The sequence below is a fragment of the Mirounga angustirostris genome, unplaced genomic scaffold (assembly GCF_029215605.1).
Source record: "Mirounga angustirostris isolate CCGP_5_RB_7025 unplaced genomic scaffold, mMirAng1.0.hap1 SCAF_1, whole genome shotgun sequence".
Classification (NCBI taxonomy): Eukaryota; Metazoa; Chordata; class Mammalia; order Carnivora; family Phocidae; genus Mirounga; species Mirounga angustirostris.
In genome coordinates this window covers 121,501,771-121,520,869 of record NW_026991709.1, presented here as the reverse complement: position 1 = coordinate 121,520,869, position 19,099 = coordinate 121,501,771, and the positions used below count along the sequence as shown (strand labels likewise).

The 19,099-nt window shown below is 37.2% G+C and overlaps 1 protein-coding gene across 10 annotated transcripts in view; it reads right to left on the bottom strand.

Annotated features, from left to right (window-relative positions):
- The window catches only part of PIK3CB (phosphatidylinositol-4,5-bisphosphate 3-kinase catalytic subunit beta), a 201,273-nt gene that overhangs the window by 15,715 nt on the left and 166,459 nt on the right, over positions 1–19,099 (bottom strand). For all 10 annotated transcript variants that reach the window (XM_045903676.3, XM_064587213.1, XM_064587230.1 and 7 more), the window contains 3 exons: positions 11,152–11,330; positions 10,247–10,356; positions 8,623–8,701 (listed from right to left, as the gene is read on the bottom strand). In XM_045903676.3, the coding sequence (XP_045759632.1) occupies positions 8,623–8,701; positions 10,247–10,356; positions 11,152–11,330 (368 nt within the window). The remainder of the gene's footprint in view (positions 1–8,622; positions 8,702–10,246; positions 10,357–11,151; positions 11,331–19,099) is intronic.

Here is a 19,099-nt window from a genome sequence, read left to right as displayed (position 1 = left end):
CAAACTCCCTGATGAGCGTGGAGCTTGATCCCATGACCCATGACATCACATTTTAAAGGGCACCTGGGTGTCTCAGTCAGCTAAGTGTCCGACTCTTGATTTCAGCTCAGGTCATGATCTCAGGGTTGTGAGACTGACCACCAAGTCTTGGACTCCATGCTATGCATGGAGCCTGCTTCCTGCTTAAGATTCTCTCTCTCACTCCTCTCCCTCTGCCCCTCCCCCCCAACAAATAATAAAAATAAAACACCTGCTTTAAGTATGTTCAAAGAACTAAAAGAAATCATGTCTAAAGAACTAAAGTATGAAAATGATGAATCATCAAATAGAAACTATCAAGAGACAGAATTATTTAAATGACCCAAATACAAATTATGCAGTTGGAAATTATAACTGAAATATAAAATTCACTAGAGGGACACAATAGCAGATTTGAGTAGCCCTAAGAAAAAATATGCAAACTTGAAGATAGGTCAAATATCCAATGAGAAGAACAAAAGAAAAAGAATGGAAAAAAAATGAACACAACCAACAAGTACATAATGGTTGTGTCAGGAGAGAAAAAAAAAGGCAAAAAGAATTATCTGAAAAGAGTAAAGCTGAAAACCTCTCAAGATTAATGAAAAAAACAAAATCTATACATCTAAGAGGCTCAAATGAATTCAAATTCAAATGAAGTCAAAGTCAAATCCCAGTAGGCCTGGATATATTATAATCAAACTGTCAAGATTCAAAAAAGAGAATCTTGAAAACAACAAGAGAGAGGTGATTCATCCCTTACAGAGACCACCCCCCAACCCCTGCCGAATTAACTGATTTCTTATCAGAAATCTTGGCGGCTAGAAAGCAGTGTGAGGACATACTAAAATGTGCTGAAAGACTGAAAACCGAGAATTCAATATCCAGTCTATTCTTCAAAAACAAAGGAGAAATTAAGACTTCATAGATAAATAAAAACAGAAATGGAACAAAAGTTGGAGGACTCACTTCTGGATTTCAAAACTTAACACAAAGCCACAGTAATCAAGGCTGTGCATAATGACAGACATGTAGATCAATGAAACAGAATTTAGACTTCAGAAAAAAACCCCTCATATTTACATTCAATTAACACATAATAAGAGTATCAAGACAATTCACTGAAGAAAGAATAGTTTTTTCAACAATGGCACTGAGACAACTGGATATCCAAATACAAAAAAAGGAAACTGGACTCCTACAATATACCACATAAAAGTTTTACTAAAAATGGATTGATGATCTCTAGCCTAAGGGTTAAAACTAAAACTTTCAGAAGAAAACGTAAGTGTAAACTTTCATGACATTGTATTAGGCAATGACTTCTTAAACCTGACACCAAAAACATTAAAAAAAAAAAAAAAAAACCGAAGGGGCACCTGGGTGGCTCAGTTGGTTAAGCGACTGCCTTCGGCTCAGGTCATGATCCTGGAGTCCCGGGATCGAGTCCCGCATCGGGCTCCCTGCTCAGCGGGGAGTCTGCTTCTCCCTCTGACCCTCCTCCCTCTCATGCTCTCTGTCTCTCATTCTCTCTCTCACAAAAAAAAAAAAAAAAAAAAAAAACCCAAGAAATAGATAAATTGGATTTCATCAAAATTAAAAACTTTGTGCATCAAAGGTCACTATCAATAAAGTGAAGAGACAACTCACAGAATGCAAGAAAACACTTGCAAATAATTTATTTAATAGGGTCTAGTATCTAAAATATATGAAGAATTCCTGTAACTCAAAAGTTAAGACAATCCAATTAAAAAATGAGCAAATGAGGGGTGTCTCGCTCGTTCAGTAGGACGAACATGTGACTCTTATCTAGGGGTCATGAGTTTGAGCCCCATGTTGGCAGTAAAGATTACTGGGGGAAAAAAAAAAGAATTAAAAAAAGAAAATGAGCAAAGGACTTGAACAGCTATGCCTCCAAAGAGCATATACAAATGACCAAAATAAGCACATTAAAAGCTGGCCAACATCATTCATTATTAGGGAAATACAAATTAAAACCACAATGGGAAAACTAACAAAACTGCAAGCAGAAACTGACAAATGCCAATTATAATGGGAGGTTTTAACATATCTGTGAAGTGAAAAATAAGTAAAAATTTGATGAGAGCATAGATTTGGACAAACTTGATAAAACAACTTGATAAAATAGACTGATTTATAACCTTACTGCTAATAATTATAGCATATGGAATCTTTTTACTCACAAATGGGATGTTTCAAAAAGTGGACATTTTTGTTAAAGCATAAAGAAATTCTTAAGAAATATGATATTGATATATACTGACCACATAATTCTGACAGTAAAGAAGTAAAATTAGAAATCAGAAACAACAGCAACAAAAAAATCCAATGCATTTGGAAGTTATAATAATTTAAACCAGATCAGGAGTTGAGCCTGTGGAAAGACGGCAGCAGAGCAGGAGGACCCTAGGCTCACCTCGTCCCACGAATACAACTAGATAACTATCAAATCATTCTAAATACCCCAGAAATCAACCTGAAGACTGGCAGAACAAACTCTACAACTAAAGGCAGAGAAGGGGCCAAACTGAAGAAGGTAGGAAGTACAGAGAAACCACATAGGAGAGAAATGGACTGTGGCCACTGTGGTGGGGAGGGAGCCATGGTCATGGAGAATGGCGAAACACAGACTACCACACAGGGGAGCACACAGAGAAAACCAATCCCTATAGTTACTGGCTTGGAAAACAAGAGAGCCCAAATTTTTTGAGTTCTTACAACCAAGAGGGCTTAAAGCCTGGAGTTCTAAAGGTCAACATTGGGACCGTTCCTGGAGAGAAGGCAGGGCAAACAGCCTGCAAACATACAGCATGGAAACAGCTATCTGAAGAGTGCCTGGAGTGCACAGTGCAGAAGTTATTTGTTCATCCTGGAGCATCCCACAGAAGCAGGCTTCAAGGAGAGACCCAACCAGAAACAAAGAAACTGGCAGGCACCATCTCCCTCCCCTGCCCCTCAGCATAAGTAGAGCCACCTGCTGGAACTAGCGCAAAGCCAACACCCACTACCTAACTTGCTTACACCAAGCCTCCCCTCCCCATGCTCTAGTGGATCTGCCCTTCCCAGTCCTTCTTGCCTTAGGCCCAGCACAGCAGGCCCCCTCTCCCAGATGACTGCCCCAAACCCCTTCTAGCACCACATCTCTCCATCCAGGAGTTATGCAGGGCATCGGTTCCAGAGCCCTAGTTAAAACCACATTCAGGCCAGGGACCAAACACTGCCCATAATAGGCAAAGAGAGCTTCTGCAAACAACTGGCCTTAATGATAAAAGAGCCAGGACACAAGATCAGAGCACATGCAGCACACACTGGAGACACTCCTGGAAGTGCCAGGCCCTGCAGAACAGGGGACACGACACTGCAGGGCATTATAGGACCTCTTCACAATGCCATTACCCTCAAGAACAGGAGATGTAGCCAACTTTCCCAACACACAGAAACACGCACAGCAATTTGGACAAAATGAGAAGACAGAGGAATTTGTGCCAAATGAAAGAACATGACGGGCCATGATTAGAGATCTAAGTGAAACAGATGTAAGTAAGATGCCTGAGAGAGAATTTAAAGTAATGATCACAAAGATACCCACTGGACTTGAAAAAAGAGTGGAAGACATCAGTGAGACCCTTAACACAGAGATAAAAAAATAACGAGATGAAGAGTGCAATAAACAAGATAAGAAACATGCTTGATGCAGTAACAGCAGGCTGGAAGAGCAGAGGAATGAATTAATAACCTAGAAGAATAATGGAAAGTAATCAAGATGAATAAAAGAGAGAAAAAAGATTATGTAAAATGAGAACAGACTTAGGGAACTCAGTGACTCCATCAAATGTAGTAACATTCACATTATAGGATTCCCAGAAGAAGACAGAAAAGGGGGCAGAGTATTTATTTGAAGAGGTTATAGCTGAAAACTTCCCTAATTTGGGGAAGGAAACATATCCAGATGTCACAGAGAACCCCCAACAAAATCAACAAAACCAGACCCACACCACGACATATTATAGTTAAAATGGCAAAATATAGTGATAAAGAAAAAATTTTAAAAGCAGCAAAACAATACCTAACTGATAAATTATTGAACACTACATCTGAAACTAATGATGTACTACATGTTGGCTAATTGAACTTAAATTAAAAAAAAATTTTAAAGGCAGCGAGACAAAAGAAGACACTTACATATAACAGAAACCCCATAAAGGCTATCAGGGGATTTTTTTTTTTTTTTTTTTTTTGAGAGAGAGAGCATGAGTGGGGGCGGGGAGGAAACAGTGAGAGGGACAGAGAGAATCTTAAGCAGGCTCCATGCCCAGCGTGGAGCCGGACACAGGACTCAATCTCACAACCTGAGATCATGACCTGAGCCAAAATCAAGAGTCAAATGCTTGATTCAACTTGCTTGTCAAAAAAAAAAGTCATTACAGAATAAACACAACTAAATGGAAATCATAAAGAGGTAATCAATGATAAAATAGAAAAAAGATCAACAAAATTAGAAGCTCCTTCTTTTAAAATACTAAGAAGCAAACCTCTAGACTAATAAAGAAAAACAGTGCACATAAAATAATTTTATACATGAAAAAAAGAAAAATTAAACACAGAATAGGTTTTAAAATTATAAGAGGATGTTGTAAAAGATGTATGATAATAAACTTGAAAACATTGATGAACTGGACAATTTTTAGCCTCTAGACTGACTCAAGAAGGAAAAAAATTCTGTTGAGTCCAATAACCATTAAGAAAAATCCGTAGTCAGGGCGCCTGGGTGGCTCAGTCATTAAGCGTCTGCCTTCGGCTCAGGTCATGATCCCAGGGTCCTGGAATCGAGCCCCGCATTGAGCTCCCTGCTCAGCGGGAAGCCTGCTTCTCCCTCTCCTACTCCCCTGCTTGTGGTTCCTGCTCTCGCTATGTCTCTCTGTCAGATAAAATCTTAAAAAAAAGAAAGAAAGAAAAAGAAAAAGATTTCAGTAGTCAAAAAAGACCTGGACTCCAAAAAAACCAACACCAGAACCAAACCTTTGCAGAGAGAGGAGAGGGAAAAACACACTAAGTTTGCAAATAAATAATTTGCAAAATAAAATATAGAAGAGTATCTTTTTTTTTTTTTTTTAAGATTTTATTTATTTGAGAGAGAGCACAACCAGGATGAGGGGCAGGAGAGAAGCCGGCTCTCCGCTGAGCAGAGAGCCCGATGCAGGGGTCAATCCTGGCACTCTGGGATCATAACCTGAGCCAAAGGCAGATGCTTACCTGACTGAGCCACCCAGGTGCCCCTAGAAGAATATCTTTAAAGATATTTGCACAGAGAAAAAAATTTTTTAAAAATAACATAACAGGGTGCCTGGGTGGCTCAGTTGGTTAAGCGACTGCCTTCGGCTCAGGTCATGATCCTGGAGTCCCGGGATCGAGTCCCGCATCAGGCTCCCTGCTCGGCAGGGAGTCTGCTTCTCCCTCTGACCCTCCTCCCTCTCATGCTCTCTGTCTCTCATTCTCTCTGTCTCAAATAAGTAAATAAAATCTTAAAAAAAAAAAAAAGAAATTATTAAAAAAAAAATAATAAATAACATAACAAAAAATATAAACCTTAAAGGACACTAGGTTAATTTATAGCAGAGAGAAAAACACAGTACTTTTCAACACTGAAAACACAAAGAACCAAGTTATTTATAAAAGAAATGCAAATTAAAGTTCTATGAGATACCATGTTACATCCATTAGATTTGCAAAAAATCAACAAGTCTGACTGGCAAGGAGATATTTCTGGGTGATAACACTGGTACAACCATTTGGACAATGGTGGTCAAGTTGAAAACACACATGCCTTATGATGGAGCAATTTCACTTCCAGCTATATAAACTAAACACCTCTTCCAATTGTGAATAGTGAGCTGTTCAGAAGTGTTCAAACTCAAGTTTTTGTTATTGTTGGAAAAAACAATGAATGTAATAAAGCTAGTAACAGAAGAATAGATAAATTTTTATATTTATTCAAAGCATTAATGGAAGTGAAAATAACAAATTAGAACTTCACATATTAATCTTAATAAATCCCAAAAAAGGTTGTGAGGAAAAAAAGTAGAAGTTGCATGTGATATAAAAGCATTTTATTTAAAGTTCAAAACACGTAACAGATACCAAATGTATAGTTAAAGCACAAAAATATACATATTACAGCTTTAAAATAGTGGTTAATACTGAAATGTGAGACAGCAGAGTAGGATGAGAATGCATTAACTTTATCTGCATGTTTAATTCCTTTTCTAAGAATAAGCTGGAGGGGCGCCTGGGTGGCTCAGTCGTTGAACGTCTGCCTTCGGCTCAGGTCACGATCCCGGGGTCCTGGGATCGAGCCCCGCATCAGGCTCCCTGCTCGGCGGGAAGCCTGCTTCTCCCTCTCCCACTCCCCCTGCTTGTGTTCCCTCTCTCACTGTGTCTCTGTCTGTCAAATAAATAAATAAAATCTTTAAAAAAAAAAAAAAAAGAATAAGCTGGAAACATGCTAATAAGAAATATATATTTAGCAATTAAGTGATAGTTATTAAATTGCTAAATATATATTTATTAAGTCCCAATGTAAAAACATAAGAATTCTAAGTTATTTTCTGTACTTTCATGTATGAAATAGTCCACAATTTAGAAAAATAAAATATAAAGAATTAGGTAAAAGAGTTGAAAAGGTAAAACTATCAACTAGCATAGAAAAAAAGTTTAAAACTGTACGGACCTATATTACTATCATGAAACATGCTTACTGTTTTTTAATCCTTGATTAAAAAAAGAATATAAGCCTACTGAAGAAAACTACAGAACAGGTACTGACTGGCTAGCTCAGTCAGTAGAGCATGCCACTACTGATCTCAGGGTTGTGAGTTCAAGCCCCACACTGGGTGTAGAAATTACTTAAAAATAAAATGTTAAAAAAAAAAAAAGGAGGAAAGAAAGGAAAGAAATGGGTACATGAAGTAGAGGGTGAAATTGCCTTTAATTACATCACCCAGAAATGAAGTCTATTACCATTTTAGTTTCTGTCAACATTTTAGTGTGTCACTTTTCAGTGAGTTCTTAATACAGTTGAAATAATTCTATGAAAACACTTTTGCACCTTTTTTTGACATTTGAAGATAAGCACTTTCTCCAAATTGTTAAACAATTCTCTATAAACAGTAATTTAAAATACCTGAAATACTTGGTCATATGGGTATGTTAATTATTTTTTTAAAGATTTATTTGAGAGAGAGAGAGAGAGAGGTGGGGGAAGGGCATGGGGAGGGGCAGAGGGAGAAGGAGACAAGCAGACTCCCTGCAGAGTGGGGAGCCTGACGCAGGGCTCTATCCCAGGTCCGAAATCATGACCTGAGCCGAAATCAAGAGTCAGACACTTAACCACAGTGATCTAATTTTTTTTAAAAGCAAAGATGACCACCTTTGTGCATAAATTTGTCCCCTTTTCAAATTTTTTTTAATAGGCTCCAAGCCCAGCGTGGAGCCCAATGCAGGGCTTGAACTCACCACCCTGAGATCAAGACCTGAGCTGAAATCAAGACTCAAACACTTAACCAACTGAACCACCCAGGTGCCCCTCCACATTTCTAATTTTAAAGTAAATTCTGGAAATACTGGATAGAGGATATAAAAAGAACTTGATACAGGGAGTTTATATTAATTTACAAAGGTATATGAAAATATTTGTGTTTTTGTTGCTTCAACTGTATCTTAGACTAGTTTATCATTTAACAAAATCTTTGCTAGGAAATCAGTGGTATCCAACTATTCTTATAATTTGTACTTCTATACTGGAATTGACTGTGTTCATGTAATTATTAGTGTATTTATTTTGTATCTTATATGAATAGCTTTTTCACATCTTTTCTCCATATTTCTTTCTATAAGCTTTTTAAATATTTAGGATTATAGACTTCTGTCCTGTTCATTATGAATATTATACCCAGTCTGAAGCTTGATTTTTAATTTTTTAGGTTTATAAGATTCAAATCTTATATTGTTATATAAATATAACCAATATTTTGTTTGTAATTATCTTCATTTGCTCCTCACCTTAGAAGATTTGATAATGATTAAACTTTTAAAATCCATTATGTTTTCTTTTTTTCTGCTGCCATACACCTGCTGTTCTGCTGTCTACCGCTAATAATGGTGACAAGCTGAAAACCCTAAAAGCACCACTGAGGTAGAGGAATCAATGTTACCAGGCTAAGAAGATGGGCAGGCCCTCCTCTGGCTTTGTCATTCCCATGACCACCAACCAGTGCATCCTCCACGAGAGCACCTTCAAAACCTTAGGTTAGATAGAGTGTGACTCTTGCTGTCTGTCCAGGCTTTACTGGAAGTTCAAGCCTCTTCTTTCTTTCTAGAATCTCTGTACATATATAGTCTTACATCTGATGATGCTTCAATAAGACAAATATTGACAGTACACCATGAAGTGTAAAATGCTATGTAAATATAACCATGAACAACAATTAATAATAATAGGAGGGAAGGAATAAAAAAGAAGTTTTAAAAATTTTGCTGTGGAAGGAATACAACATGAGACAAAAATAAATTCACTAGAAATCTCACCGAAGATCCAGACCAGCTTCTTTCCAAAGTAAATCCATCAAGCGCAGCATTTGGAGTGTCAACATATCTTGTCGTAAATCTACAGGGAGGAAAATTCTGCTTTATTATAAATGCTTTCCATTTTTGTCTCATAACATTAATTCAAGATTAGCTAATTCAGCCAGAATTAACTAAAACCACTGACAAATACTGTGCTAATATTTTCCCAAAATTTTAATGTTGACCATATTTATTTTGTTAAATATTGGGTTTAGGGGCGCCTGGGTGGCTCAGTGGGTTAAGTGGCTGCCTTCGGGTCAGGTCATGATCCCAAGGTCCTGGGATCAAGTTCTGCATCGGGCTCCCTGCTCAGTGGGGAGTCTGCTTCTCCCTCTGCCCCTCACCCTGCTCTCATGCTCTCTCTCTCTAGTAAATAAAATCTTAAAAAAAATATTAGGTTTATTGGTTAGCATGTGCCCATAACACTATTAACTAAATTAAGTTAAACAGTATTTTTAATTGGGGCACCTGGCTGGCTCTGTCGGTAGAACATGCGACTCTTAATCTTAGGGTCATGAGTTCAAGCCCCATGTTGGATGTAGAGATTACTTAAGAAAAAACCCAGTATTTTTCATTGTTTACCACATGTATGCTACTATACTAATTGTATGGATGCTGTAATACTATATAACACAGTAATGCTATACACACACACACACACACACACACACACACTATGTAACACAGAATCCATACAATTCACTCTGCTAATTTTTTTCTTTCCTGGTTGTTTAACAATGCACAGAAGTTCTTAAAAAAATAATTACTTAAAAATTATTTAAGTAATTATATGATGGGTTACAGAACTATAATAGTTGATTTTATTTATTATCACATCTAAGGATAATTTTCAGCTAACAGAGAGCTGTAAAAGTACTGAGTTCCACATAATGACATTCATATGGTCAAGTGTGGTTAGATGTCTAGCAAAACACTACAAGTTCATTTTAAAATAGATAAAAGCACATTTACTTATGTTCCTTTAATGCCTTTTAATAAACCCAACATACAAATACTATAATCCTTATGGACACAAAGAACCTGAAGCTCAGTGAATTTTACGCGACTTGTCTATAATCATACAACTAACAAGTGGTGGTTGTCGTAATTGCCTTCTGGTTGGTGTAATCACCTCAGAGGCATTTCCTTTCGAAAATATGAGTCAGTAAGATATTTTAATTAAAATACAAAACTATGACAGCAATATCAAAATTGTTATCCCTGAAACAGAATATATGAATATACTATTGAAAATATTCTCTTGTACTTCACAAGCTAAACCAAAGAATTAGACTTTGTATTTTGTAGGGAAAAAAAAAGAAAGATTTATTAGAACAATGTATGTAAGTAAGCTGTAAACATTATTTTCTAAAAGGAAAAAAAAAGGGATTTAGGACATGCCAAATTCAACCTTATGATCATTGATAGCTACCTCTTGGCTAGGATCTGTTAAACATTTACACATCACCTTTCAGATAAAGCAAACTGACAACAAATGAAAAATACTAAGGAATCTGGTACTGTGTAAGATGGCAACTGTATTAAAGAAAAAGCAGGAAGACAAAAAAAAAACCTCAGTACATACCATCACCATTTTTAAAAATCACTCCAACTGAATCCTCACCAAACACTTTGTTGTTGTACACGAGCCACAAAGGCTTCATTTTGGAATCCATGTATTTACACTTTTCAACACTGAAATCAAGCAAGGGGAAAATTAGCCCACTTCAACTTAAAGAAATGGCAAGACTATAATTTTGCCATGATATATTAGATCTGGGGAAAACCCTCACCTGTTTCATTCAGGTCTGTGGAAGTGAGAACTAGAACATATCCTCTTGGTAAAAAAGTAACTAGGGCAACAGCTTTGGCTGGCATGTAGTGATGCCAGATGGGCTAGATTGAAAACCCAGATTCATCCTTCTCGTTACCTACATTTAAAATTCCTCCTTTTCTTTCTTTATTCTTCCTTACGTTATTATATGTAACCAGATCATATCATTGGATTAAAATCAGGAATATTATGAGTTCATTCTTGATTTCTTAAAGAGGGATCAATTTTGAATAATGACATATGGGAATACATATCATTACTTTTCCATTAGTACTTTTGAAGGGAATAAAAAAGTGAGAAATAATCTTCCAAATTAATTTAAGATTTCATTTTGAAATAGGAAAATAAATTAGTAAATAATCTCTGATGGTTGCCAACATTTTGCACACATAGGATTTTTAACTCCTAGAACCCAGTAATATAGAAAACAAATTTAGTCACATACAATTGAAAGGAAAATAACTTGTAAAAACTTTCATGAACCCCACAGGTAAATTTAGCTAATAGGCATACATCCTAATGCACACATTAGCCTTGGAGAAATTTAAGATTTTCCTTCTGTAAACATATTGTACTTATGCGGGCTAACAGCTAGCCCTTTCTGCATTGCTATTTTCATGGAAAATTCACTGGGCAGAGCAAAGATGGTCACTTACTAGAGTTCTGAGAGGATAACACATGGATTCAGAGGCGACTGCAGGTCAGAGAGGGCTTCCCGGTAAGCATTCTGTTTTAAACAAGTATGCATGGCCTCCTTCCCTTTGGCTCTGTTTAGCTTCATTGCATTCAGTTTGATTAAACTATTTAAAGTTTTTAACTTATTGAGTGCTTCAACCTGAAAAATAAGTTTCCCCACCAACAAAATTTATTTATGGTTAAAAATAATATAAAGTACTATAGTACCATGTGATCATATTAATAACCACTCCCTTCCTCTCCCCAACACAAACACTTGACAACCAGCCAAAGTAAAATCAGTGCTTGATTTATGACAAGCATACTAGACACAACAGAGTAAAAAACTCATATTTATCACTTGTTACTTAAAGCACCATTTTTCAAATGTTCTTTAATCCTTTTCTTAAATGAAATCTTAAAAATCAGAGAAAATAAAGGGACATAGATTGTGGTTAAGAAGATAAGTATGACAAAGTACTCAGAACTCTGCAGCTCAATGAGTAGTAGAATTTGAAACACAATCTGAACCACTCCATTTGGCCAGCTTCATAGTATAAGAGGAAAATCTGTGTACAAGTAATCCTGGGGTTCCTACCATTCAACCTTAACATCTAGTTCTTGTCATCACTCTGATGTGACATCTTTTCAATATATTCTTATATTCTCTTTCCATGAGTAGTATAGTTAAATGATCATGTAATAAAATAAATATGAATATAGAGAACAGTATTTGTTGTCCAAGTCTACATTACTTGTTTTTATGAAGTAATTCTGGCTATCAAAATTTATGCAAATTAAAAAAAAAACTTATGCAGTTAGTACAAGGTCAATCAACAGCGGCCAACTGAATCAAAACCATTGTGTTTAAAAAGCCAACTTCATTGTTTAATAACTGAGGTCTTTCCATGTCATGTTACGCAAAAACCCATTAGAAACAGCCTTGGCCAACCATAAGCCATAAAGAAGAGTATTTTATTTTATTATGTTATTAAAGCTGAAACAGCTTGTTAAGATAAACACATTTATATTAACATGTAAATCGACTATAACAAGCATATAAAACATGTACACAACAAACATTATGAACACCTTGGCTTGAATTTCCATTAACAGGAGATTTATTTTACACAACATTTTCATTTTCGAACTTTGCTTCTATGAAAAGAAACCACTAAGACTCTGTAGGGAGATGAATTCTGTCATGCAGTTTTTATAGACAGGCTGAGGGCTTGCTCACAGGAAACTGGAAGGTTCTATGTAGCTTGATGAAAATCGAGATGGCTGAAGCTTGCCAAGTTAGCCACAGACACTCCATTTCTCAACAGTTTCAGGAGCTGTACAAACACTGGTGAAAAGGGAACCAGTTGAAAAACAGACTGTGCAAACAAGAACTTTTTGAAGTATTTCAAATTTGAATTTCTTCTATGTTTGTACAGTTGGGAATTTTCAGGCCCCATCACTAATCGTGTTGATATCCATTTCCTGGAAGAGTGTCCTAAATACCCACATGGCCGTAAGTCAAATACTTTAAGTGATTCAACACTCTGTCGTTCCATAGGTTTACAGTGATAACAAGAACTGCCATGTAAAGCATAGAGTCTTCCCCTTGCTACTCATCAATTAAGAGTAAAAATAATGTGATCATAAATATGTCATATGTTATAAAAGTCAAGCTGAGGTTCCTAGAGAACCAAGGAAATGTATGGTGTGGTTTGATCATGAGTGAGGTCAATGAAGTAGGACCTCATCAAGTGGGGCCTTATAGGCTTTGGTAAAAAGTTTGAGGAAGATCCCCTTATATTCTAGGTGAGATACTGCTGTATTCATGATCAATTAATAAAGCCAACTAAAATTCACTCAGTTGAATTTTTTGTGGTAGCTTCAGGATCTGAAGCAAACTTCCCGTGGCATTCAGGGATGAGAAACATAGGTGTAATACTGTGAACTGTTTTTAATTTATTACCTTTCTCGCCATTTTCCTCTCAGCTCTGAGCTCTGCTCTCTTTGTATCAAGCTCCTGATCTGACTTTCCTTTACAGGGCAGGTCAGATCGAGTTGGCAGATAGCTCTGCCCAGAGCTCGCTTAGCTGGCAGTCACCCTGAAGCCCAACTGAGCTGGCAGACGGGTCTGCCCAGAGCTAAAGCCCCTAGCCTTTCAGAATACAATTTCCCAGGTGGAAAACCACAATCTTAGTTCTGTCCCTGGATTCCATATTGGAAACTGCTGACAGTTTAGTCTGCAATTCTCTATTTGTTTGGAATCCTTCCCCAGATTCCATGTTGGGAACTGCTGGAGGCAGCTATGGTTCTCCATTTTATTTGGAATTAGTCCATACTCCATATTCCTTGGGATTTGCTGGTTTATCCCTTCCCCAGTTCAAGGTTCCACGGAAACTAGTGGTACATCCAGGACTTTCTCTTGGCAAGGACACAGTAACATTTCTTGGTCACTGATGATCTAGTGAGGTGCATATGTTTTTCTGTCTTGTTTTTTAAAGATACAGGCTACTGCTAAGAGGGATCTCAGAGGTCAAAAAATGGGGCAAGCAGGCTAAGGCTCTTAGAGCATCTGCCACTTCAAGAAGACTCCTGTAATAGGGTAAGTTGGTCATGGAACTAGGTTACCCGCCAACAGCAAGAAAATTTCTGTGCAACAAGGTACACCGTAAAACACCCCACAATTCCCAACCTCACCACACGTCCCTCTTAGGTATTAGTTTGGCTCCAAGATACCCAAAGGTCTATTTAAAACAAATAGGATCCTTTACATTTAAAGAGGTGAGCATACCAGCTTCCAACACAACTGCTTATTTTATGTCTAAGAATTACATGTAGAGGCCACTTTTAGACAACAGCCTTGAGCAATGGAATGTAAAACAAGGCAAAAGGGCCCACAGTGGGCACGAGGCTGAATACAGACAGGCCCACCAGGTGACCAACTTCAAAATATCCATAAGCCCTAACTGACCAATGGACTATTTACAACCAGGCACAGTTACCAAAAAAAGGGGTAATTCCATAGATCCCCATACCTCCTCTCCTTCCCCCTTTAAAAACAGCCCCCACCCACTGCCTCATTGCAGACAGGCTCTCCTTTGCTGTCCTGTCCACCGCTCCCTTGCAGTGTATTCAATAAACTTCTATCTCCTTTGTTCTGCCTTGGGTGAATCCTTTCACTGCCAGTGCCACCAGCTTCTATGCTACCATAGCCCCACGTTTGGGGGCCCCCATTCAAATGAGAGAAACAACACACTACAGTCCTAGAAATTTCAGATAGCTAGTAAAATGGCAAAATCTTACTGAAGAAAACCTAGAAATATAATGGCCATTACGTGAAAATTTCCAATTAGATAAAACATTTTAAAAAAGCACTTGAAAGCAAGTGTTCCCAAATGAAATAAAAAGAATGGGATATGCACTTATTAGTATGAAGCAGCCTCTAAAAGGTTTCAAAATTCCAAAATTCCAACCTTCATTGAAGATTCACTGCAAAAGGCTAATGAAAAATTGAAGAGAGGGGCACCTGGGTCGCTCAGTCGTTAGGTATCTGCCTTCAGCTCAGGTCAGGATCCCAGGGTCCTGGGATCGAGCCCCGCATCGGGCTCCCTGCTCAGTGGGAAGCCTGCTTCTCCCTCTCCCACTTCCCCTGCTTGTGTTCCCTCTCTCGCTCGTTCTCTGTCAAAAAAAATATAAATAAATAAAATCTTTTAAAAAAAAAAGAACAATTAGGGCGCATGGGTGGCTCAGTTGGTTAAGCAACTGCCTTCGGCTCAGGTCGTGATCCTGGAGTCCCAGGATCGAGTCCCGCATCGGGCTCCCTGCTCGGCAGGGAGTCTGCTTCTCCCTCTGACCCTCCCCCCTCTCATGCTCTCTCTCTCTCTCATTCTCTCTCTCAAATAAATAAATAAAATCTTTTAAAAAAAAAAAAAGAAAAATTAAAGAGAAAGGGTATTTAAAACAAAAGACTGTAACAGACTGAGGCATAAGACTGACATAATTTCTACTGCTCCCCTCTCTCCTTTTGAGTATCCATTCTTTTTTTCTTTTTTTTTTTTTTTTTAAAGATTTTTATTTATTTATTTGACAGAGAGAGACACAGTGAGAGAGGGAACACAAGCAGGGGGACTGGGAGAGGGAGAAGCAGGCTTCCCGCAGAGCAGGGAGCCTGACACGGGGCTCGATCCCAGGACCCTGGGATCATGACCTGAGCCGAAGGCAGATGCTTAACAACTGAGCCACCCAGGCGCCCCTGAGTATCCATTCTAATAACCCTCTGTCTCAATTGCCTTTCTACTCTAAAGAGACTATTAAACAGTTAGCTTATAAAATAAGACCACCTGAGGCTATGGGCCATTCTCTTCCCCTAACTTTCACATCTTGCTCAAAGGCAAAACTAAGGGCCAGTCATGGAATTTCTTAAGCCCAGGGAGAGGATTCTGAAAATTTCTATAAGGAGATTACCTCTGGAACCCAGTCGAGAGAGGGAAATAAAATTTCACATTGTCCCTTTCTTTCCAGCTCCTGACCAACTGGTTATTGATCCTTTCTCTCCCAGAGAAAAGTCTTTCTTTCTTGCTGGTCTTGTTTTATATCCTAAGGCTTGGCTATCTGCTCATCTGAGATATTCAAGTTGTTCTTTCTTTTGGTTATGTTTAGGAGTAACTCTAGATCTTGTGAGGATAACATCTTTTGCATATACTTTGAAGATGCCTCTTAGGTCCATGGGATTGTTTAATACTGCCAGAAACAGTTGACTTTGTCAAGGTTGAAATCTGACAAGATATTTGAAAGGACTTAATAACTTCATGATGAGAAATCTGGCCAAATTGGAAGCTATTATAGAGAGCCTGATAGGAACTTTTTTAGGCCTTCTCCCTTATGCTTACCCAGCGGGGAAGAAAAACACTCTAACATAGGTGCATAGGTGTTAGCCCATTGATATAATTTAGGCAGCAACCCAAGTCTTTGAGGAATTGAAAAATAGTTGTCCTTATTTTACAAATCTAGTCTTTACAGGACCAGAGATGTGGCTGAGAAACAACTCAAAATCCATCAATACTTTTTACCAAACCCAAAACCTCCCCTATTTATCTCAATAGGCTTATAAGTATTATTAATTCTGGCTTTAAGAGAACAAAAGTTAAAGGAAGAGCTGGCATTTTTTCCCCTGTGCCTTTGAGATAATACATGTCGTACCACAGTCCTCTCCATAATTCTTATCTAGGCTATCTCTTTGACAAGTAAACTTCAGGGAGGTAATTCTTATCAAAAGGGGAAAAAAGGTCATTTGGAACTTGACTTGTTAAGAACAGATATAATTCTTAAGACTCTTCTCTACAAGTATTAGAAAAAGGTTTAGGCCCCTAAGCAGATAATCTGAACTTATTCCATCTATCAGAAAAACAATTTGGAGCCAACTATTTTTCATAAGCAGTGAGTTTTGTTGTATTATACCTAATTTATGGTAGTAATTTATTTTTTTAAAGATATTTTTTATTTATTTTTTTGACAGAGAGAGAGAGAGACACAGCAAGAGAGGGAACACAAGCAGGGGGAGTGGGAGAGGGAGAACAGGCTTCCCGCGGAACAGAGAGCCCGATGCAGGGCTCGATCCCAAGACCCTGGAATCATGACCTGAGCCAAATGCAGACGCTTAACAATTGAGCCACCCAGGCGCCCCCATGGTAGTAATTTAAAGCTCTAAGATATAAGGTCTCTGTTTGCTTCCATTGGTGTTGGTATATGTGTTCATACATTTGTTTTAAATGTGTGGTATTTTCTATCTCCAGATGGGACTGCCAAAATTAATTTGTAGAAGAGCTCTGTTTATATGCCTTAAAAAACAAAAAACAAAAAACAGAACAAAACACAAGCACTTATATAAATTTAGACTTCACAAAATTCTCAGAAATGTAACAGAAACTATCCCAAAAGTTTTTCAAGTTCACATACTCTGGAATAATTTTTGGTAAATTAAAGCAAGTTTAAGTTCATTGGTTGAGTGGAAACAGGCATGTCTTTAGAGTTATCAACATTGACGATATGGTAAACAACTTTTATTCTACCTGAATTTACTAGCTAAATTCATGTATTTCTGTCCTAATTTGTCAGCAGAAAAATAACTTACAATGATGGCTGATTTTGTCTAATGTCTCATGAAGCTTTCATGGGTAAAATAAACAACTGTTGAGAACAAATGATTTAAACAGATTAAGTGGAATAAGAGTTAATAAAGTTTTTAGCAACAATTATATTTTATTGTGTATGCACTTAAAAATAGCTTCCCAAATCGCTGGTAACTTGAAACTTTAGAGTTTTGCTAAGTTAAAATAAGTAATAGAGATCTGCTGAGTATTTACATCATTTCCAAATAAGAAAATACTGAAATATTAATTACTGAGCATAGGTTTATCTACTTTTGGCTTATTCCAGAGAAACTAAAAGATATTTGGATGTGTTAGTGTACTGGAAAATTGAAAAAAGGCATATGCTTCTAGAAATTATGAAATGTATTCATAAACTTGCAAATCTAAAGACCACTGGTGTTAACAGTTCATAATTCCTTCTAGGTTTTTACCAGGAACTAAGGTTTCTAAACATTAAGAATTCTAATTAATATATGCAATTAAAGCCAGCAGAAATAAGGGAAACATCTCCATATGCAAAGAAAGCAAATGTGTGTTTTTGGTAAAAGAAGGTATGATAAACGAAGATAATATTTTTGAGGGGAAAAAAGTTGTAGAAAGTTTGTGAAAAAGAAATCTTTGGAAAGGAATTTTGTATGTGGTCAGGACTAAGACTGGAATAAGTAAGTTTTAGTATCAAAAGTAAGCTGGTGTAAAATTAGAGTTTTGGTTTCTTTTTTTTTTTTTTAACTTTTAGTCTACTTTTGATAACAGACTGTGGCAGTTTCTTTAAGTGATCTGCCTACAAAGCAAAGACACTGTGTTTTATCAAAATAATTTCCTGTGGTTGCTGTCTTTATCAGGTCATTGATTACTTAAGAATACTGAGTCTTCTCAACATTAAAAAAGCTAAGTTTTACTAGTTTTGCTAATAGATAATTAAGTATTAAGTTTCATAATGATCTGTGATCCTATTTCCTCAAGGGCTTTAAGACTTCCCCCCCACCCCCAAACTTCTCAAAATCAAATTATAAATGTTCTTTTTGACCTGGAAGAAACTTTGGGATTTTTCCAAAGGACCTCCTGGAACATTTCAAGGGATCTGTTAAACTAATTAGGTTTATTTGGTATGTTAAATTACGTAGAAAATATTGTCAAACAAGAAGTAATAGTAAGCCTTCTTTACAAAGTGTGTTCTAAGAATTTCATTATGAAATTCCTAGAAATCTGGTAAGTCCTCATGTAATATTTATTAATCACTTGTAATTCTGATTATCTTAAAAGGTTTATGACATCCTCTGGGACCCCAATCAAAACTGGCAAAAGTAAACCATTTTCTTACTGTTACTGCCTTCCCTTCTGAAATTGCTGTCATTAAAACAGAGGCTCACACTAAAAGGATTAAACCTGAGTATCAGAAAAATGCCCCAGCTGACTTTCATGCTAAGGCAACAGTAACATAATCTATGATGATTGTGGCACATGTGGAAGAAAACCACTCGGCTTCTGCAAAACCTGCCCCTCACTGCCAGACTTTTGCCATCCCGATGGACTTGCTCCTGAAGTAGAGAAATTAACATGGGTAAGCAATAGCTGTGTAAGTTAAACAAACAGTTTGAGGCTATGAGAAACCCAAGATGGCCTCTTGGTTCTTGCCGACTCCCTGGCAAACTCCAGTTTTTTAGTGTTTGCATTCCTTTACCCACCAAAATGCAGTTAAGATGACATAAATTATGAACAGAGATTGGTAAGAAGACTTTTATTAAATTGCAAACACAGTCTACCAGCAATGTCTGACCTG